General features: G+C 39.1%; 1 protein-coding gene across 4 annotated transcripts in view; it reads left to right on the top strand.

Moving 5' to 3' along the window:
* Positions 1–20,633, top strand: part of ROBO1 (roundabout guidance receptor 1) — a 356,075-nt gene extending 335,442 nt beyond the window's left edge. For all 4 annotated transcript variants that reach the window (XM_044284562.1, XM_044284560.1, XM_044284561.1 and 1 more), the window contains 6 exons: positions 1,267–1,512; positions 3,405–3,814; positions 6,984–7,127; positions 16,614–16,910; positions 17,628–17,821; positions 18,969–20,633. In XM_044284562.1, coding sequence (XP_044140497.1) covers positions 1,267–1,512; positions 3,405–3,814; positions 6,984–7,127; positions 16,614–16,910; positions 17,628–17,821; positions 18,969–18,983 — 1,306 coding nt within the window. In that variant the 3' untranslated portion in view covers positions 18,984–20,633. The remainder of the gene's footprint in view (positions 1–1,266; positions 1,513–3,404; positions 3,815–6,983; positions 7,128–16,613; positions 16,911–17,627; positions 17,822–18,968) is intronic.
* The last annotated feature ends 3,302 nt before the right edge of the window (positions 20,634–23,935 follow it).

Genomic DNA, 23,935 nt, shown 5'->3' with positions numbered 1-23,935 from the left:
ACCAGTTTTATGGTGTCCTAACTAAGGGCAACATAAATAAGTGACTGATTCTCTTAGCAAAATGCTGGGCCACTTTCTTTAATGGACCCAGTCAATCTGCCAATATCATGTATTGAAAAGCTCTAGCTCATAATGATGAGTCCTGAATATTCATGAGCTCCTGACTCTCCCCGCCCACCTGCTGCTGAATGACATTTTTTTTCCATATGAATCAGCAGCAGGTGGGCAAGGGAGTGGCTATAGCTCTGAATTAAAAAACGCTGGACTCACTGACATTATGCTGGACTTAAATCATTAGCATGCGGCATGTGGCATCTTTGTGTGTATATTATGAGGAAACCATTTGTCACACCAGTAAGTGAATACATCTAAGGTGCTTTTAGTAGTCAATGATTGTATATAATTAGTTAGATTATAATCAGATATCCACATGACAGGGTCCCTTTAAGCTACTCATCTTGCAACTTAGGAATAATGTATGTTAAGCCAAGGGGAAAAGTAAGGAAGGACACATCTGTACATGTGTTCTGTCTTCATACACGTTCACACCGTGTGCAGTCTGATATTCAGTATAAACCATTCCTGTCTTCCAAATAAGAGGACTGTTTTCTGTAGTCTAACTTGTTTATTGGCAAAACAGGAGTATTTGATGTGTAATCAATTGTTTTGGTAAAACTATAAGAATACAAATAGCTTGTATAAGTATAAATCATACAAGATAGCATGTACAGCAGAAAGCATAGAACAATATGTACTACAACATTACATTAACTTTGAGCACATGTCCAAAATGGCTGTCGATACATAGGATTGCATATCTAATATCTAACAGCTACAACATGTTCCCTGAGTAACACTACAGCAAGCTAAACATCACTGCATAACATAATATCCCTGAAACAAGGTAGATCTCACTCACCAGATATACTTGCACAAAGATGGTGGAGTTTAAGAAGGAGAACTGTATGGAACAGCTCTGCTGGATGTCCTGTAAAATGAAGACTGGGATTCTCTTTCCCACAATGCCTTGCACTACCCACAATGCTTAGCACCTCCCAACAATACAATAATCTTTATTAACAAGAAACACAAGTGTAATACATTTTTACCACTGCTAGATGGTGCTGTTACCTAACTAATAACAGGAATAGCAAATTGAAAGCAGAATTAATCTGTAATGATACTGAAATGAATCTCCCAGTGCTGGGACAGAACAACATGACTTCTTTGTATGTGAACCCTCGTTTTTGTCTTTGGCATTGTTAGGTATGACAGAGATCTACCATGTCCAATGCCACCAACAAGAATGTATCTCCAGCAAGATGAGTTAGAAGAAGAAGATGAACGAGGTCCTACACCACCAATACGAGGAGCTGCTTCGTCTCCAGCTGCTGTTTCCTATAGTCACCAGTCCACAGCTACTCTTACTCCATCACCTCAAGAGGAGCTTCAGCCAATGCTTCAGGACTGTCAGGAGGATGTAGTTCTAGCTCAGCATCAGCTTGAGAGAAGGTAATATCAGCAACATGGCTCCACTAATAACCATAGTGCATAGCATATAACAATCCTAAATACTGCAACATTTTTGCTATTAAAACTAACTATTAATTATTTTAACTGTAGCTGGTACTTCAATGATTGCAAAAATTACTATTAGGGTCCATTCACACGTCCGTAAGTGTTTTGCAAAACACGGACACCTGCAATGTGCAATCTGCAATTTGAGGACCGCACATCACAGACACTATAATAGAAAATGCCTTTTCTGGTCCGCAATTGCGGACAAGAATAGGTCATGTTCTATTTTTTTCAGGAACGAAGTTGTGGATCCCGAAAAAACGGATGCGGATCCTGAAAATGCGGATGTGGAGCCAGGAAATGTGGATTTGCATCCGTTCCAGCCCTATTGAAAGTGAATGGGTCCGCAAATTGCGGAACGAATGCGGACCCAAATTACGGACGTGTGAATGGACCCTAAAAGGATTATTTTGGTTGTGACAAGTTATCCACTATCCAAAGGATAGTGGACCCTACAGATCTGATAGTTATCTCCTATTCTTGTTGCAACAGGAATACCTTTTTAAAGGGGTTGTCCAACAAATAAAACAAATAGTAATTTACTCTGTTAATACCTTCAAAGTTTTCATTCATAATCATTTAAAAAAAAAATGTCTAGATATTGCTGGACATCTTTGGTGGACGTTCTGAGAGGGAGTAAAAATAACCTCCAGGGGGCACCATAAAAAAGTATGTACCAGCAATATCTAAGCAAAGGGGTATGTAAAAAAATATATTCCTATTGTTTTGGGTTATTTGAGAGAACAAATTAATATTTACGCATAGGAAAACGCTTTAAATTGGAGCAGGGACCAGAAAACACAGGGTAGGGATGCATTCACACGACCGTATTTATGCGTCCGCATTAGTTTCACAATTTTACGGAACAGATGTGTACCCTTTCATTTCTATGGGGCTGCCCGCGTCTATAGTTCCGTTCCGAGGCCCTGTGAAAAAAGACAGAACATCTCCTATTCTTTCTGCAATTGCGAACAAGAATAGGCATTTCTATCATAACACTGGCCGTGTGCCTTCCGCAAAATACGGAACACACGCAGGCCAGTGTCCGTGTTTTGCGGATCCTGCAATTTGTGGACGGTCGTGTGAATGTACCCTAAGTCATAGACATGATGAAAATGTAGATTATAAGTAGTGTGGAAGGCAAATTGAGCCCACAATCAGATTTTTAACTTTTTTTTGCACTTCATTCTTATCATTTGCTACAAATGATGTGATATAATGTCACCCACGGGTCTCGACTCTCGATAGTAAAAACCTACTACATTATCAGATCCCAGGATGCGATGTACAAAGGGACAAATTAATCTCTGCTACATCCACATGGTCTAGAAGCTTTATACATGAAAGTAATTTCTGGAGAGTCAAAATTGCCTGATGTTTTTGAGAACTGGGTTTAAAGTTATCGCTAATGGCTGTGCTATAAGGGTGAAATGAGGGTTTTTAATGTAAAGACTTTCTGGCAAATATCAAATTAAATATTTCTGGCATAAAGTGCTTTTTAATCAGTAAAATGACTCTATTGTGTATTTAATGGCACATGTTCAGCACATGTTCTGAAGAATTGGCTCATTTTTTATTCTTTCATAACATTACCAAAGAAAATGTTAATGGTTGAGTGTGTGAGGATATGCTTGGAATGGGCTTTCTGGACAGTTCCTATTTTTGTTGTCATGTGGCCTGTGTGATCATCATGCATCGACATCTGGTAACACAGGAACAGTACATGTGCACGTTGAAACGTTTTTGACTGCTACATTTCTAATTATTGTCTAAAAGTACAAAATTGGGCTCACTGTGACATGAAATTCTCTTTATTTAACCCGCAGACGACATCAGATAAGTCCTCCTCCTCCACCAAGACCCATATCTCCACCTCATACATATGGGTACATTTCTGGACCAATAGTGTCCGATATGGATACAGATGTCCCAGAAGAAGAAGGGGATGAAATGGATATGGAGGTGACAAAGATGCAAAGCCGCAGACTTCTGTTACGCGGCTTAGGGCAAACACCCGCCTCTAGCGTTGGAGACCTAGAAAGTTCTGTCACCGGCTCAATGATCAATGGATGGGGTTCTGCCTCCGAGGAGGACAATGTCTCTAGCGGGAGGTCTAGTGTCAGCTCTTCGGACGGCTCGTTTTTCACAGATGCTGATTTTGCACAAGCTGTTGCAGCTGCTGCAGAATATGCAGGACTGAAAGTAGCAAGACACCAAATGCAAGAAGCAGCAGGTGGTAAGTTTTATACAGAAATACATATCTACAGTGGCTCAAGAAGTATGTGCCCCTCTTATTGAAGTCTGTACGCTTAGGGAACCTGTCACCAGGAATATGCAATGTAAGCTCCAGGCGAATAGGACCGCCTCTTGGACGTCAAAGCCCAGAATGAGCAGGAATTTAAATGAATAAAATACACGTTTTACTGAATCTTTTCCTATAAAGCTATAAACCAATCTGCTCAGCTCCTCCTGCTCTAAAACATGCTGCGGATTAATCTGCATTTTCACAGGTGACAGGTTCTCTTTAAAGGGGCTTCATGTAAGATTTCAGAGGGTGGTTTAAAAAAGTGAAGTTTGCATTAGTCTAAAGAGATTATTCATCTTTGTCGCGTTCCACTACGTTTGCATTTTTTCTAGTTACAGAATAAGTTTGACCTATAGATTAGATGACAGTTTTAAAAAATGACCTAAAACGTGTTTATGGCCCCTAAGGGCCCAATTACTTGTAGGATTACTTAGATATTTATCTGAATTACCCAGTAACAACAGGCACGACACAACGTTAACAGTGATATTTGTTTTTATGTTATTTTCAGTCTGTCTGAGTCGCTAAATTTATATAACTTGAAATGTGACCAATTTCCCCACTATATAAACCGTGCGACACTTCAGGCATATACGTACCTGGCAGCTAGGATAGGAAATTTACTTAATGATGTCAAGAACATACATATAGGATTTATTAAGCGATACTTTTCTCATCTCTGCTTTTAAGCGCTTAGTGTGTATTTAGTCTTATCTGCACACGTGTCTGTGTAGGCGTTCAGTGTTCATGTGATTTAACTAAAACTAAGCATTTCAGGAATTATTGGCTTATTTTTCTAGTTGTTTCAGACCCTGAATTATTAATAATATAGAATATTATTATATATATGTGATATCATAATGTTGTACTTCGGGTTGTTTCGGGTATCGAATTTTCGATACCCAATCAATACTTTTAGCCTGGTATCGATAAGATACCGGGATTTGCCTTTTATCGATACTAGGCTGTGCTACTGCACAGCCCAGTATCAGAGAACATGGATCGCGCTGCTCTCAGTGCAGCCATGTTCCCTCAGCAGCACGGGGAGAAGGAAGCAGTCTCTCCCTCCCCCCTGTGCCGCTGCTGCCACTGCCACCACTGTGGACGAAGCGGAGGGGAGGGCACACTGCGCCACCAATGATAACTAACGTTTAATATATTACAAATACAGGCGGCAGAAACATATTGCCGACACCCGGCCTCTGATAGGGCGCTGTGATCCGCGGCAATTAACCCCTCAGGTGCTGCACATGAGAGGTTAACTGCCGCTGATTGCAGATCCCTGTCAGAGGTCAGGTGCCGGCAATGTATTACTGCTGCCGGCTGTATTTGTATTAAATGTTAATTATCATTTGTGGCGCAGCGCACCCACCCCCCCCCCCACCCCCAATATTAAAAACATTGGTGGCGCAGTGCGCCCTCCTCTTCCCCCTCCCCAGTATTAAAATCATTGGTGGCAGTGGCCACAGACTCCCCTCCCCTCCTCCTCATTGGTGGCAGTGGCAGCTTCTGATCGGTTACCATGGGAGCCAGGACGCTACTGAAGCCCTGGCTGCCATGGTCAGCTCCCTGCTGCTGTGTGTATTATGCACAGGGCAGCATGGAGAGTGTAAGATCCTATTCACCTTAACAGAGCTCTATCAGGGTGAATAGGACAAGGGATTAAAAGATCCCAGGTTCTAGCCCCTAAGGGGGGAAATGGTTATTAAAAAAAAAAGTAAAATAAAAAACAACAAAATATTAAGTATAAATCACCCCCTTTCCCAATTTTACATATAAAATATATAAACAATAAATAAATAAACATATTACATATCACCGCGTCTGAAAAGTCCAAACTATTAAAATATTTTAAAAATCTCATATGCGGTGAATGCCGTAAAAGAAAAATTTTTAAATAAAAACCGCGCGATTCGCCATTTTTTTTAGTCACCTTGTCCTCCCCAAAAATAGAAAAGGACTGTTTGATTATGGGCCGGACGTTCCATAAAATGCGGAATGTACGTGGCTTTTTTTTTTATATATTTTTTTTTTCGGTGGTATCTAGTATCGCAATACTTTTTTATGGTATCGAAACCAAATCAAAATTTTGGTATCGAAACAACCCCAGTTGTACTATAATGTGCTATGGATGCCATTGTAACACAATAACACATAAAGGGGTTTTCAGGGATTACAATACCAGTGATCTCATCCATATCAGATCAGTGGGGGTTTGACTTGGACTAATGCTGCGTCCTCCTCACAGCACATCAAGCACAGTGCCGTACATAGTGGCTGTGCTTGGTATTGCAGCCCAGGCCCATGTGACTGATGAAGGTGATGTCACAGGTCTAGAAAGAGGCCGCCAGGCTCACTGGAGTCAGACCGCCACCGATCTGACATTGATTATCTGTCCTGAGGATAGGTCATCAATATTTTACTGTCAAAAACTCCCTCTACAGCAATCCGTTCACATGTGTTGTCTTCGGGTATCATGATATAGAGCAGGAGAAGCTGAGCAGATTGATATATATCAATTTTATGGGACAAGATTCAGTATAAGTTGAAATTTATTAATCAAAATTTCAGCTCATTCTATGCTTAGGAGTCCAGTGGGCTTTCCTAATCAGTGATTGACAGCTTCCTCTGTGGGAGCATGCATTTAGAGGTAGCTGTCTATCACTTATAGGACCGCCCACTGGACTCTTAAAAAAATATAGCTATATATTTCACATACTGTATGTTGTAGTTGGTAGAGACTGCATTGTAAATTTGAATGAGGGTAAAACAGTACACAGTAATTTCTCTACAATACTGCATGGAAAATGGGAAATTCTATGTATATTAAAGTATCTATAGTACCTAAAAAGGTGATAGAAGTGTGTAGAGAAGAGTGTGTGGTGGAGTCGGTACTGAAGGATTGGGGACCATCTGTGGTCATTGAAGAAGCTGACTTAGGCGAGAGAATAATATTTTACAGTAAAATATAATAAGTAAGTGATAAGCCACACTGTATTTGATCCTTGTGCTCCATGGCTTTGGCAGAATCCTTGCAGTCATAGCTGAATATGCAGCATTACAGTTACCGTACTTACAGGTTCATGTTCTCATTCCTTAGGACGAAGACATTTCCACTGTCCCAGACCTACAAGCCCGGTGTCGACGGATAGTAGCATGAGCGCTGCCATCATGCACAAAAGCCGCCCAGCCAAAAGACAGAAACACCAGCAAGGACATTTACGGAAAGATGTCTACACAGATGGTGAGACTCATTTAAATACAAGACAATTAGGCTTTTATTACGCTTCTGTCATTTCAATGCATATGGCATGATTGTAGCCGTTCTCCTTTTTTTCCAAGTTTCTTGTTTTTTGAGGTCTAATTTATTTTTAATGTCTTTTCGAACTTTTTATGATGTTAATGAATCATTTTAAGCCGTCAGTGTGTGGCACCACTTTGCAGTATTACGCTCTTGAGACTAAATAAGTCTTTCTCTTATATTAGTAGTGATATCATAAAGGAAAGGTGTAACACCTTATTTCTGCTTCTCCCAGGCATTTTCCAATGCCTTGATGTAACATGTAAGACACACACGTTTTTAGCATATAGGGATCATGATTTGTTCGCGTGTAAACCTTACCAGAAATAATGCTGATCTACAGAATTCCTTCAAATAATTCAAGGAAATGAGAGCTAAAACATTTATAATCGATTCGTCCCCACTTACGGCTAGTACTGGGGTCCCAAGTCTCCTTTTCCTTCTTATTTATTACTATGGAGCATTGGGTGAGCATTTACACCACCGCTTCATACGACCCTGTGGAGTTACAGCTCTTTATATCTGGGGGGGGGGGGGGGGCGGTTTTAAGGGAAGAAAACTGTGAAGTTACCAAAATGATGTCTCCCCCCCCCCCAATCCCTCAAGAGCTACCAGAATTTACTATTGACTCCTTTTCTGCTAGACACCATCATAGAATGTAAAGTGAACCCCTTTACTACCTAAACCATGCGTGAATTAACAATTAAGCCTTTACTTACTCAAGTCCACCAGGAATTGCCTTAAACTGTCTAAAAAGGTTCAGTTTGGGAGTGTGTGTGTAAGGGGGGGGGGGGGGGGTTTCCTTTGCCTTTTGCTTAAGGGCCATAATCATTGTATTCAATTACATGGTGCAGATATGTTAACACTGGACAGAGATTCTAATTATTCACATGAGTCTCTGTCCACACTGGGGCCACCATACACGTTCTAAATGACCCTATTTTGTTGGAGTGTGGGAAAAAACAGAATACCAAAGTCAGAGGAAAACCTATAGACACAGGGAGAACATACAAACTCTGTGCAGTAGCGGTTGTGGCAGTGGTAATAATAGTGGTAGTGTTGATGGTAATAGTAGTAGATGTAGTGGTAATAGTAGTGGTAATGGTTGTGGTAAAAGTTATTGTAGTAGTGTTGGTAGTAGTAGTAGTAGATGTAGTGGTAATAGTAGTGGTAATGATAGTGATAAAAGTAGTTGTAGTAGTGTTGGTGGTGGTAGTAGTAGTAGTAGATGTAGTGGTAATGATAGTGATAAAAGTAGTTGTAGTAGTGGTAGTAGTAGATGTAATGGTTATAGTAGTGGTAGTGGTAATGGTAGTAGTAGTGATAAAAGTAGTAGTGGTGGTAGTAGTAGAGGATGTAGTGGTAATAGTAGTGGTAATGGTAGTAATGGTGATAGTAGTATTAGTGGTGGTAGTAGTAGTGGAATACAGCCATTTATATTTGCTTATAGCAAACTTGATGGACTGGATTAGAATTGCCTTTATTGGTGTACCATTATTTTGTTTTCTTATCAGAAACACCTCATTCCTTCCAGATGAAGTGGGAGGCATTAAGCCATCTTATTTATTCTATTATTCATGCTGTTCAAGATATTCACTAGTGGTAAAAGTAGTAGTAGTAGTAGTTTTGGTAGTAGTAGTATATTTAGTGGTAATGATAGTGATAAAAGTAGTTGTAGTGTTAATAGTAGTAGTAGTGGTTGTGGTAATAGTAGTAGAAGATGAAGTGGTAATAGTAGTGGTAGCGCTGGTGGTAATGGTAGTAGTCATAATGGGAGAAGTAGTGGTGATAGTAGTATTAGTGGTGGTAGTAGTAGTGGAATACAGCCATTTATATTTGCTTATAGCAAACTTGATGAACTAGATTAGAATGGACTGGATTAGAATTGCCTTTATTGGTGTACCATTTGTATATTATTCTTATCAAAAACACCTCATTCCTTCCAGCTGTAGTGGGAGGCATTAAGCTATCTTATTTATTCTATTATTCATGCTGTTCAAGATATTCACTAGAAAACTATGCAGTGCGACAATTATGAGAATTGCCTGTGGATTATGCTTATATCCTTACTGGAGCAATGAGTCCATTATCTAGTATTGATGCCAGCTTTAGAATGCATACATTATAAAAAAATCTATCTATGGATTACATAATGATGAATTATTTTAATTTTGCAAATGATGGACGGCTGCTATGAGCCACAATAGTTTCAAAAGGGCTCTTATTGGCAATCAATGCACTTTAGTTGCTGACACTTAATATCACTTCTATTGATTCCGGAATCTAAAGGAAATTATTTGGAAATATTCCATTTGCTGAGCTGAAGCAAATATATTTGTTTTGAGATTACTTTAACCCATTTGCGACATCTGCCATATATATACGGCAGATGTCAGCACTTTGTAAAGGTGCCAGCTCCAGAGCGGATCAGACACCATAGCCACCGGGTTTCTACTGTGTCACACAGCAGACACCCGGGGCTAATGCTGCGATCAGCGATAATGCCTTGTGTGAGCGGATCTTACAGTTGTGTTAATTTCCTCCATCTTTCTCGGCTGTAGAATGACAGAGATTGGTAGAAAAGAGAACAGAGTAACACATGATGCATGATTAGACTACATATGGCTTCTTTGTAGTCTGGGAACATAAACACCTAGGCCTACATAGGAGCTATAGACCAAAAGATTTTTAATTATGGGTATTTGCATATTTTTATATGATATGCACTGTAGCAGTAATAAATGTGACATACAATAAGTGTACATACCCTTTAGCCTAAAGGAACTTCCTTTTCTTGGCAACTGGATTATTCAATTATTTGTAATTAACAGGTGAGTAATGTACAATTGAATATATACAGTAGTTCCTAAAGGGATTGTTTATCCCTGGGGGCCTTTTCTGCAGACCCCACAACTTAGCTGAACCCACAGTAGGAATCATTCTTACCCGATCCCCACTGCTGGGTTCCGGCTCTGTCACTCTCCCTTGGGTGCCACAGGTGTTGCGTCTCCCCACATTAACATCCGGTTTGACGTGGATCACATGGCCACTGCAGCCAATACATGCCAAAACGGTGGCGTGTCACGTGACTCAATGACAGGATGCACGGATGACACGTCACCGCTGTGGCCATTCATTGGCTGCAGTGGACTTTGATCAAACCAGATGTTAATACTGGAAGACCCAAGAACTGAAGCGCCCGAGGGGGAATGATGGAGCTGGAACCCAGCAGTGGAGATCAGGTAAGTATGATTCCCACCACAAGGGGGTCTGCAGAAAAGGCCCCCAGAGCTGAATGTGATGCCAATAGTAAAGCCATTAGGACTCACCTGTATTATAAGAAATCAATGTCATTCTTAAGAAGCATAATATCTTGAAATATAAGGAGCTCATGAGGCCAGATAACATACTGTACTTTTTTTTAGCAATTCTAATTTCAGCAAATCATTTTTTCTTAGGTTTTCTACCATTTATGGAAACAGCCCTTATTTTTTACCATGTTAATTTCCTGATCTACAGCTGCGATACAAACCCTCCTACAAGTCGATTTAATATTTATAGCCAAACAGATAAAATGGCACATTTGAATAGAAATAGTTGTACACATGACATTTTGAGAAAAAAATAAAAGCTGAAAAAATGCCATGGGTTTATTGAAACCTTTATTACCGGAGATAATCTGCTTACTGTAGCCTACTGCTTTTGCATCTTGATGCGTTAAATGCGGCTCTGTCACGTCCTATTGAATAATAATGGCATAAATGCTGTAGCAGGGCTGAATTTGTCATTCAAGTATTGAAGGAAAGTCATAATTTGTACCAAAGCCAGCCCTGCTACTCCGTCACATGCTGCCCCGCTCTGAAAGATGTAGAATCCTTTGGTCCAATCCAAAGTATATGGTGCAGGTCAAGATTTCACTTGACATAATGAGATCCAGCCTCACATCTAAAGTGTTGTTTCAAGAAAATTTTGTGCAAATAAACTTGCAGCCTCTAATCATCTCTCTTCATGCCTTCACACACAATATCGACCTCGGCTGAAAAGGTAATTCTTGTATTCCCAAAAGGGCATTGGAGGAAATGCAAACAGTAGGCTAATGTTTGAAGAAGAAAGCCCTTAATGAAACCGCCTCAGGTGGCGCACCTAGTTTTTATTAAACCTCTACATTTCTGCCTCTTCTCCCCTTCAAAATAAGAGCAATGAGGCAGCTCGACTGGAAATTTATGTTTGGTCCATTTTCCTATTTTTTGTCATCTTGTCAGCCTTAGTAAATCTGCTGAAGGGGAAGCGCGTCTCCTGCATCTCGCCTCGCCGCTTGCCTCTTAGCAACAACAATCTGATTAGGAATTTCATTACCAGTCAGCAATTTTTCAAAGAGGGGCATCATTTTCCATTATCATATGAAAGCTTAATATTATAGATCCGTATCAGTGGCTACACAAGCAGTTTTTTGTGTGTTTTTCTCTCTTTGAGAGACTTAGACACTTGATGGACAAAAAAAATAAACAAAAAAAAAGATGACAAAGTGCCCAGCATGATGAGCGCAAGTAATTTTGGAAGGAGTCATTGACCGGTATTATCAGTACTTTACCCTGAGTGTATAGAGACCTGTATTTGAGATTAGACTACATTTAACAGAGACATGACAGTACACCTGGACAGTGCGGCTCCTCACCAGATTGGGACTGTCAGTAGGGCTGAGATGTTGGAAATTTATCTGATTTCACAAGGTTATTGCGGCCGGGATAACTTACTAACAGGAGCTTGCTGTGTACCTTAAGAAAAAGAAATGCACTTCATCAAAATGATAAAAAAAGCAGAAAACTAAAAGCTTGTCTCAGTATAACAAAGAGCTGTGCTTAGGTCCCATATCTCAAGGCCAGTTTTTATACAAATAGGATGTCATATTGGTAGAAGTCACAGTTGGAGACATAAATGATGAGTCCTAAAAGGTTGAAATGAGCAAGTTTCTTTAAATTTCTTTGCACAAAATTAGTTTTTCTTTTTTGCTGTACAAATAATTTTTTTAATAAAAAAAACCATGGTTTCTGACCTGTAAAATGGTGGCCTCCATTTTAACAGATTTGTCCAAAATGAATCACCAAAGTTGCAGTAGAATCCAATTTTTCATAAATAACTTTATCCATTTACAATAAATGTTCTCATCCCTACTTAATGGCCCTTGTACATAGGCTGGTCAGGGCTATTATTGGAAATATGTGATTGTACGGATGTTTGCCACTGACCCCCAATGAGATGCTCATTCAGTAGTCATCTTTTATGCAAGACACATAAGACCATCACCCTGTGTAAACCCCTTTTCAGCGATCACACCGTTATCAGGAGTGGTTTGTTCCCAGTGATTGCCTGTGCATCAGCCCATGTAAATGGGCCTTAAAGGGTAACTTTTATGAGTAGGAGGTTTGAAGGAATGTCTATTGCAGTTGTTGACTAGCTAGACAACCAGACCACCTGATCTTTCTCAATCACCTGCAGTAATGGTTAAACTTTAAAGAGAACCTGTCACCACAAAATGCAATATAGTCTGACACTACCATGTTATAGATCAGGAAAAGCTGAGCTTAAGTAGTAGATATGGGCATAATGAGATGTGACAATGTAATATAATGATGCATTGAGCATCCTACAAGTTTAAGGGAACAATAATAACAGCAGTCTATATTGTAGTTGCTATGTGACAATGGGAAATTCTACCTCCCTGGAGCTTACCAGGTTATTACTGGACCACTTGTAAGTGTGTGACCATAATGTTATGTTTGGGCAATAGTGTCCAACCTGTGGCTCTCTAGATGTTGTGAGTACAGCCCTTAAAGATCATTTCACACTAGCGCTTTTAGATCCAGGAGCTTGCCGGATATCTCTGTATTTCAGCATCGCCGCCTGGCCCCTTTCACTATAATGGGGACTGGCAGAGATTCTGGGCATGCTTTCCGGGTAGCAGCCAGATATCCACTAGTCCCCATTATAGTAAATGGGGCCGGCGGGTGTCGGGTAACGTCCGACAGTGCCGGATCCAGACATCTCCCGCCGGCTGCTCCCTCCGGAATGGCCTGATGGAAATGTCTAATGCTAGTGTTAAACTAGCCTAACATGCCCTAAAGCAACACACTATAAAGACTATACAGTACCCCAACTAAGGCTACTTTCACACTTGCGGTAGCCTTTTCCGGCAGGCTGTGCCACCTTCCTGACCAGGCCTAATTTTACAAATCTGACATATCTCACTTTGTGGTAATAACTTTGGAACGCATTTACTTATCCAAGTCATTCAGAGACTGTTTTCTCGTGTCACATTGTACTTCATGATAGTCATAAATTTGAGTCAATATATTTCACCTTTATTTATGAAGACATCCCAAATTTACAAAAAAATAAAAAATTCGCAATTTTCTAAATTTACATTTCTCTGCTTTTAAAACAGAAAGTGATACCTCATAAAATATTTATTACTTAACATTCCCCATATGTCTACTTTATGTTGGCATCATTTTGGAAATGTCATATTTTTTTTTTAGGACGTTAGAAGGTTTAGAAGTTTAGAAGCAATTCTTCAAATTTTTTCGAAAATTGCCAAAACCCACTTTTTAAGGACCAGTTGAGGTCTGAAGTCACTTTGTGGGGCCTACATAGTGGATACCCCCTTAAATGACCCCATTGTATAAACTACACCCCTCAAGTTACTTAAAACCGATTTTACAAACTTTGTTAACCCTTTAGGCATTCCACAAGAATTAAAGGAAAATGGAGAACCAATTTTTAAATTTCACTTTTTTGGCAGATTTTCCATATTAATCCAATTTTTTCTTTAACACATCGATGGTTAACAGCCAAACAAAACTCAATATTTATTACCCAGATTCTGCGGTTTACAGAAACACCCCACATGTGGTCATAAACTGCTGTATGGGCACACGGCAGGGCGCAGAAGAAAAGGAACTTCACATGGTTTTTAGATGCCATGTCCCATTTGAAGCCCCCCTGATGCACCCTTACAGTAGAAACTGCCAAGAAGTGAACCCATTTTGGAAACTAGGGGATAAGGTGCCATTTACGCCTTTTTGATCACTTGGTGTTGCACTTTTTGTGATGTAAGGTGACAAAAATTGCTTGTTTTGACACGTTTTTTTTGGGGGGGGGGGGGGTTACGGTGTTCACCCGAGGGGTTAGGTCATGTGATATTTTTATACAGCTTGTTGTTACGAACGCGGCAATACCTAAAATGTATACTTTTTTATTTTTTTCACTTTAACACAATAATAGCATTTTTTAAACCCCCAAAATTTTTGTGTCTCCATGTTCTGAGAGCTATAGTTTTTTTTATTTTTTGAGAGATTTTATTATGTAGGGGCTAATTTTTTGCAGGGTGAGGTGACTGTTTTATTGGTACCATTTTGTGGGACATACGCCTTTTTGATCATTTGGTGTTGCACTTTTTGTGATGTAAGGTGAAGAAAATGGCTTTTTTGACAGTTATTTATTATTATTTTTTTATGGTGTTTATCGGACTGGGTCGATCATGTGATATATTTAGAGAGCTGACCGTCACGGACGTGGCAATACCAAATATGTCTATTGTATGAATTTTTTTCAAATTTTCCCCCAAATTTTTTTTATTCCTTACTTGGGGAATTATTTTTTTACACGTGAAACTTTTTTTTTTTTTTTTTTACACTTTTCGTCCCCCATAAGGTCATACAAGACCTCTGGGGGACATTTACTTCACTTTTTTTTTATTTATTTTTTGAACAGCCTCAGTGCAGGGCTGATCGAGGTCTCTGAAAGACCTAACAGCTCCTGCAGTCTCCGGTCCCGGCGATCACATGACCGCCGGGCTGGAACAGGAAGCGCACAGCACTTTCTGCTCTGTATACACAGCGCTCGGTGAGCGCTGTGTATACAGCGATCTAGAAGGCAGGGACACCTGGGCACTGTCCCTGCCTTCTCTTAGGGTTGCCCTGCTGTCTTTGACGGTCACTGTCCATTCAGAAATAGAGAACCATCTTCCGGACATTTTTAGTCTATGGGCGGACGGGAGGTGGTTAAAGGGACACTACCATCAACATTTTTTTTATATCACATACTAACAGTCTGTATGTGAATATTCTATGGAAAAAAAAATTTTTTTTTGAAAAAGAAATGTTGATGGTTTTCAGGATATAATTTTTTTTAAAGGGGTTGTGCCACTAGTATAAATGTATCCCGCCCAACAGATATCGTTATTATATCACTTTCCCCAAATACCACTATTTATCTGCCTTATTCTAAAGTTATTCTACCACTGCACCCTGTTTTGATATTCAGTTGCTGTAGGGTAACACCTTGTATTGGAGCCTTGCAATGTAAGACACACACTCGTCATTGGTAAGAACAAGGGGTGTGGTTAGTGTCACATGTCCTTTTGATATCAGGACTCAGGACACCTTCCAGTGCCCTAAGGCATGATGGGACAGCAGACACATGACAAACCAGGAAGTAATATTCAAACATGGGGGGAAATAGAAAACTGCAAATGAGGTAAATAAATTTAAAAAAAAGAATACAAAAAGAAATAGGAGCTAGAGTAACTGAAAGTAAATGTTAACATGAAAAGTAGTTAATGACACAACCCCTTTAAGTCACTCCATGTATTCTACCTGCTAGCCTGGTTCTTTAACTTTCTCCTTTGTTTGGACTTTTAGCATTGAAAACATTTTCACTTGACTTTCTCACTCAGACCATTTACTCCGACCAGAGATGGAAGGGGCATGCATGACTCAATTAGAGCATCACACATTACACTAATAAGTGCAGTACTTTTCTGTGGGCATCTTAATCATCAATAGAGCTGTTGTACTGTTATCCTAGTTTTACTAATCTACTATTATGCTAACAGATCATCATCTTTCTTATACTGCAGCTCTAAATAAGTAATGGGTGATTTTGTCTGTCTATGCTAACTGCTGCAAAACAGACAACATTTTGTATTTCATTTTCAATGGTATAGTACTGCTGAAATGAAATATAAAAACAGACAAAAATTCCTAAATTTGTTGAATATTGGGTAAAACTAATGTAAAGAAAAATGTGCTTAGTTGCAACCAATCAGATTCCACCTTTGATTTTCCAAAGATGCTGTGAAAAATGAAAGGTGGAATCTGGTTGCAATGGGCAGCTAAGCCAGTTTTCCTTTACACCAGTTTGATAATTCTCCCCCATTGAGTTAAAAAATAACTCTTTCTGATGACTGTATCCCTTTCAGGAAACCATAGAAAAGTTGATGTTATTGGTTTAACTGCTAATTCTACATGCAAAGTCAATTTACCATGTATGGGATTCTATAGAAATGTGCACTGAATACAATAGGTATTGTTTACATAGTCCATATACATATCATTCATATTACTAAGTATTCTCATTATTTCTCTACAGATTTACCACCTCCACCATTGCCACCTCCCACAATTAAATCCCCAACTGGACCATCCAAAGCACAACTAGACATGCGTTCTGGCATGCCACAAAAGTATACAACTGCCGATCAAAGATTAGATAGACTGGCAGAGAGAAAAGGGGTCAACTACAGAGGAAGAGATGGAGGGGATGGCAGACAGCATGCAGAGGTCCGGACAAATTCAGGAGAGAGGAGGGAATCTGTAGATCACTTAGATGGAAAGATGAAAAGAGCAAAGCCATCCAAAAGAGATGGCACATCAACAAAAACACAAGGTATTGTATAGACAGTATGAGGGATAAAAAAAATAAAAAAAAATATAAAAATAAAATATTGGTTGTAGGGCCCAATCTGGTTACCTCACTGCAATCATTAAAATTTGATCCGAATTTCAGGATAAATTGTGCTTCGTGGTAGCGAATCGATTTAACCTGAAATACTGCAAAAAAAAATAAAAAATACATACTTACCTGCTCCATTTACTTGTGATAGGCCGGCTGCTGCAATCTTGCTTGAAGATCTCGGCTGAAATCCCATGCGCGGTGATGTATGACATCTCAGGCCGTGCCAGATTTTGTGCCAGATCTTCAAGCAAGATGGAGGCGGCTGATCCGTTGCAAGCAAATGGATCAGGAAAGTATGATTTAAAAAACAAAACACTGTGTTATGTATATCAGATGCCGCGATCCTCTATGAACACTGCATTTGAGGGGTACAATGACGGGGGGTGAGGGGATTTGCAATCTTCGCTCCCTGTTGTTGCACCACTACTTACAAAGAAATGAGCGTTGTGACCAAGTAATTCGTCACAAAGCAAATTATTTTATTTTTTTTCGCCAAAGCAGCCAAATCGAATTTCCCAATACTTCGCTCATCTCTAATTATAACTGTAATCTGCTTGTGACAAGTACTGATATTTTTATTGCAATTATATAATATCCTCAGTCTTGACATTTCTTCTGAATGTTTTGCTTAATTTATGTTTTTTGCAGAGGACATCTTACCGTATTGTAAGCCAACATTCCCTACTACAAATCCCCCTAGAGATCCCAGCTCCTCCAGTTCGATGTCTTCAAGGGGATCTGGTGGAAGACGGAGAACAGATCAGGCAGCAGGACGTAGGAATGCAGCAGAAATGCAGCTCTTAGGGACATATGAAAGAACCTTTGATGAAGATGAAATTGAGGTAAGTTACTCTAGGACCCTAGACTTTAATTAGCACAAACATGTCTAAATTTAAAGTCGTTTTCTTAAAATTTTTTTGAAAATAACAGTTCCTTTAAAAAAGTTTTTGCTTAAGAAACGCACATCTTAAAAATTGTTCTACTTATGGTTTTTGGGTTTCAGATATTTGTCTTTCTGAACCATTAGGAAATGCTAAATGAGACACTATATTTGGCATCATTGGACATAGCAGGAACTTCCACTCCATGCTATAATTTTCTTGTACAGAAATTCATGGCTTCGTGTATTATCAATAACATTAGTTAGTCCTAGTGGTAGCCATGGTTATATATGATCCTTTTGCCTTTGATAGGTCAAGAGGACAATCGGGAAGGGAGGTAGATGAGTTGATAAATGCTCTACATAGACATGACACATTGTTAGTAAAAGGACAAATTTGGAAATGTAACAGTGAAATATAGAACAGCATTTGCTGGTGCCAACTGTAACTGTGCCTATTCTAATATATGATCACTTGAAATGATGTTCTCACAGTTGCAGTTTTATGAAACTTTGAAGTAATTACATAAAAATATATTTTGCTTTGTGTGACCCCAAGTGAACTCATTTAAATAGATGTTTTAATATGATACAATGATTGTCAGTAGATGGTCATAAACGCTTTTTTTTTTGTGTATTAGAGATAAAAACTTGCCCAAAGCGGATTCCTTCCTCATCTTGTATCAGTCCGTATGGTTTAGCTTAAATGATAGATTATCGCTGATTAAGACCACTACAGTGATTTCAGATCACATCTTCGGTTGCCGCCACCGTGAACGCAACAGAAAGAACAGCTAGCGTCTCTTTCAAATAATGTCTTTAGACTTGTGCAATTTAATTTCCTGCTTTTAAACGTTTCTCCCACTGTTCTTAATTGTAGGCATAACAGAAACCGCAGCTTAACTTCATAAATCATACCATGCAAACAGAGATCTTATCGTTTTTGCTTCATTACAAAAATGAATCGAGTATCCATGGGAATTGAATTATTATGTTGTTTTTGCACGGGCATTAAAAAGACTCATGGGAAATTGATAGAGAACATTGGCTGGAGAGAAATATACATTCAGACCATTTGTGTAATTTTTTATTTTTTTTCTGTTTTTCAGGAAACGGAAAGTTGAAGGCAAAAGATGGAGATGATGGAAATGCTATCAGATAGTAAATCCTTCAAGATGCCTCAAGACGAATGACGTTATGCCAGAGATGCTGTTCAGTGCAATCAGATTATACATGCTCGTTCATTTTATACCCATGATAAAGGCTGAACACATTTTTGCTTCATTTGTTTACACTCTCTTTGTATAAGACCACCTTGACATTTACCTCTACCCCAACAAGCAGCACTTACCCCTGGCATCTTCTTACCGCTGAGCCAAAATGGCTTTTATCGTGTCCCAAGGGGTATTGGCCAAGAACGCTGCTTTAAAAAAGAAAACAGCCAGCAGAAGGTGCCAAGACTGGAATCTAAAGCTTGTTGCCTATCAAGCCGCTCACATCCGTTGCCTATGAAACCCTACGATGAAGTGGCGCAGAGCGTTGCTTCTGAACCACCAAAGCACCGACGTCCAACTGTAGTTTAAAACAACTGTTCAGACAATGGAAAACCATGCACAAATGTCAATCATTTTCGCGACTCAGCATTGGGGCGCATCAAGTGAAAATGCATTTAACCAAGGATGCTTTCATTGTAGACTTGAAATTACTGTTCAGCAGTATTGACCTTCATCCATCTAGATATAAAAAAAAACAGTATGGAGGTGATTTCATTGTAAATATGTACTTTTTTTTATTTTCTTCCATATGTTCCTGTGGTACTTGTTTTCCCCCCATGTCCATCATAAAAGTATCTTTGGTATTTAACATCCTATTGATTATGTGGAAGTCATGCCAGCAAAATAACTGGTGGTCTTGGGATACATAAAAATAAAATCTTACAGAAAAAAAATCATTTATTTTTCCATTCAACAACATTTGTAGGAAAAAAAGAAAAAAAAAACTAAAAGTGTAACATTTGTAATAAACACTGAGTAAGAAACTGCTAGTGATATTTGGTTATTATTGATTGACACGTCTTACAGAGTCAATCTATTTAAAAAAAAAAAAAAAAAGTGCCACTTCAGGAGATTTGGTTTGATATGGTTATTTTGTAATGCACTGTTTTGTTGGTTTTAAAAGCACAATCACTAAACTTTATTTTTAAACCATTGCAACTATTAACCTTTTTTTGTCTTATTGAAAACTGTTGAAAAATCATTATTATTATTATTATTATTTTTTTATGGGTTTTTGTTAATGCCGGAATTTATTGTTGGGCCGTTTCAAACGTTACCAGGATGAAACGGATTTTGGGTTTATCTATGTCTCAAACTATAAGCTGTGTCATGTTTTCAATCATAACTGCCTGAGGGAAACCTAGAATTCTTTTTCTCTAAAATTCCTATTGCACATCTTCTGCCTATTTGTACCATGCAGGGGGCACTTAATACACTGTATTCTGACTTGGCTGTTAAAAAAAATAAAAATAAAAATAGCATCTAAGTAGTACAAGGGCTTTAGTAAAGTAACCACAAGTTAATTTTGTCACTGATGGTGAATAGGTCTGTGCTGGATTTCAACAAAGGCTTACACCTTTCAAAATATGCGTGAATTTTGGTGTTGATCGAGCATGCTCGGTCGAACACCAGTTCAGCTCGAGCATCACTATGCTCGGCACATCGCAGAGTTCGGCCAAACAGCGCATGTGCTCGAGTGCGATGCTCGAATCTGTGTATTTAAATTTAATTTAGCATCTATTTCTAAAAGTTTCTGCTGGGATTTGAATTCCCAATCCCTTGCACATTAGAGGCAAGGACCTTATCCACTCATCTATAAAGCTGAATGCTAAGCTGTGTCAAAAATACCTCATAGAAGTTTCTGATGTAGTGAGAATTCCTATTCAGCAGAAGACTTATTTAATATTTCTGTGCAGGTTAACATGTAGCTCTATAGTGCAGTGGTTAACCTTCGAACTCCCAACCTTGCCTCTAATGTACAAGGTTGGGAGTTCTAATCCTGGCAGAAACATCAGAAAATTATATGAGGTTTTTCTGTCACAGTTTAGCATTCAGCTTTATAGCTGGGTGGATAAGGTCTTTGTCTCTAATGTAGAAGGGGTTGGGAGTTCAAATCCAAAAATACAAAAAGGTTAAGTTAAATAAGAAAAAACTGAAACTACAAGAAGGTAATACCTCTGCTCCAATTCCAGTGCTTCCTGGGTCTCCTGGGAGTCTCTGTATGCTAGCATCCAGCAGTGACGTTTCCACACAGACCATCTGACTATTGCAGCCAATGACCAACTGTAGCAGTGACCTACCAACACCACTGAGGTCAGTTCTGCAGCAAATGATTTGTTGCAGTGGTCACATGTCCACATTGGGACATCATCACTGGACACCAGGATAAAGAGACCAGCAAGCTGGCCATTACTTCTTTTATTATTTTCTAGAATTCTAACAAAGATTTTAGAACAAAAAATACCTATTTTTAAAGGGCTTATCCAAGACGTGCCGCAATCCCATGGGGTTATCACTTCCGGGATCACGTGCCCAATGTACTGGGGTTACAGCCTGCAACGCAAGCTTGAGTCTCATTCTCTCATCAAAGTGCTTGTGAAAGATTCAGACTGTGGTACATCTCGCATAACCCCTTTAAGTATTTCCACACATTGGGCACTTGGGTAATCGGGCACAAGAAATTTGAAAAATTGTACATTTGGTTACATACAATTTATTATTGGTCAGCAAGACTGGTCTTTTTGATAAGATATTTTTTGATATTTTTGAGATTTGATACTGATGATTATGTAGCCAGTTTTGTTGATCGCATGCATGCATGCATATTCAGCAGCCTGTTTTTTTTATTTTATTCTTGGTATTTTTTTATATTTCAATATGCAAAATTAATGCAAACGTTTCACAAAGTGTTTTTGTTGAATTCCAGTATAGCAAAAACATCAAAGCTTTAGCTAGATTCAAAGAAGATGACTGTGTTGTTTTTCATGTAACTGGAATGTTAATAGACTTGCAAATTGAATTAGTTCAAGTTGAATTCAAGGCAGAGAAGTTTAGTCTAGTGTCAAAACTTTCTCTAGTTCTAAAAGTTTTTAGTAAGTACCTCCATAAGATGAGTTCTGAATCATCTACCACAGTGTTTTACAAACCCATCTAGTACGTTAGTTAATATATTTCATTACAGCCTAGCTAAAAATCAAGTGACCGCATCCCCAGTGCCCCATGGTATAAATAAGTCCGTTTTCAAATACTTGTTTCTAGGTACAAAGTATAAACTAGATAAATTGAAATAAAAATTTAAGAAAAAAGTTGGACAAAAAGTTGACTTCTGGATTAGCTTCAGATGGTGTCTTAATCCTGATGGGAATTTTTTTACTCTATACATAGTTTATATTATGTACCTTGTCATTGGTGCTAATGCATAATTGTAATTTTTTTCAACATGGCGGCCTTAAGGTCTCAACAATCTAGATATAACATATTATAGTTCTTTTGTTCTGTACGTGAAACAAGAAAGCAAGACCCCGAAAGACTGACAGTTGTAAGGGATCAAACCATGTGATTAATGCTTTTGTTATTCTTCATTTAAGAAAACATCTTATTTTAGCCATAATTTTTGCATACTGAGGATCAGATAATCCAAAACATAATTTTTTTTTGTCACATTATTTATTAAAACTGTTCTCAAGTATGTTCTTTGTGTACCGTTGTTTTCTTTCTTCCTTTTACCATGAAATGTGGCCTGGTTATTACACAGCTGTTTTACACAAAGGTTTTGCTTTGGTTGTTAACCTCTCAATAAATCCTAATGACGTTCTGCTTATCTGTGTGTGGGAATATCCGCTTATTGAAAAGAAATATATATATTATACTTGGGAATATTGTTTTAACGGGTAGCAGTTACAAGATTATTAAGATATGTGAAATGTATTGCACATAGACAACCAAGTAACCTGGTCTACCATAGCAAAGCCTATTACCAAGGCTTCACATCACTGGGAAAGAAGGAATGTTAATTAAAAGGCTGCAGAGCTGTACAAGTGCATATTGAACAATAAACTACAACCCTTTACAGAAAATGTCTAAACATAGTGAGGATCAGGGCTGGCCTTAGGACTGTGAGACCTGTGCAACTCCTGAATGGGGCACAAGACTGTCCCCTTTGCCAGGCACACGGTCACCAAATCGATTCATCTGGTTTCCGGGCACCTCTGCAATCAATTGTATCTGCATCCACAGGCCACCAAAATAATTGAGCAGTAGGTTCAGGCCCAGTTTAGCTGTCCAGAGAAGATACGAAATAGAGAAGGACCCTGAATGATATTATCATTGTGTGACCAGTGTAGGAATAGAGAGCTCAACGGTGCCGAGAAGTGGTGACGGACCTGAGTGATATCATCATCAGGGGCGTAGCTATAGGGGAAACAGGGCAAGCGGCTCTTATTATCAGGGCCCCTCAACAGTATTATACATTGAAATTATATACAGAGACACTGTAGGAAACGGACGGAAAAGCTGCTGGGCCTGGTCTAAGAGAATGATCTTGACTAGCCACAGGAGTGGGGGTTGCACAGGAGGATGGGTTGCAAAGAAGTTGCTTGGAAGATGAGGGGGAGGGGGGGGAAGCTGCAAGAATTTGCTGTGGGGCCCAGCCATTTCTAGTTACGCCACTAGTCATCATCAGGGCGGACTGGAAACTTAAAATGGCCCTGGAAAAAAGCTAAAACTAAAAGTGGCCTCATTTCTTGTAGTTGGGTCCAAATTGATGGAAGGCAGGGCCAGCAATACCACATTGTGGCACATTATACCACCCCAACAAAGCCAAATACCACAGTCCATCACAAAATACTGTCAGCAGCAGAAAATACATCCCCAAAAACTTCCACTGGCCGGCCATGAGGAGGGCTCAGGCGGCCCCACTGGGCATTGGCCCACCAGGAAATGTCCCTGTAAGATCTGTGGCCAGTATTGATGTGGTAAAACTATAAGAATACAAATAGCTTTTATAAGTATAAAGCATACAA

This window comes from Bufo gargarizans, chromosome 3, assembly GCF_014858855.1.
Source record: "Bufo gargarizans isolate SCDJY-AF-19 chromosome 3, ASM1485885v1, whole genome shotgun sequence".
Taxonomy (NCBI): Eukaryota; Metazoa; Chordata; class Amphibia; order Anura; family Bufonidae; genus Bufo; species Bufo gargarizans.
Note: the sequence above shows the minus strand (reverse complement) of the source record. Positions and strands in the feature narration are given on the sequence as shown.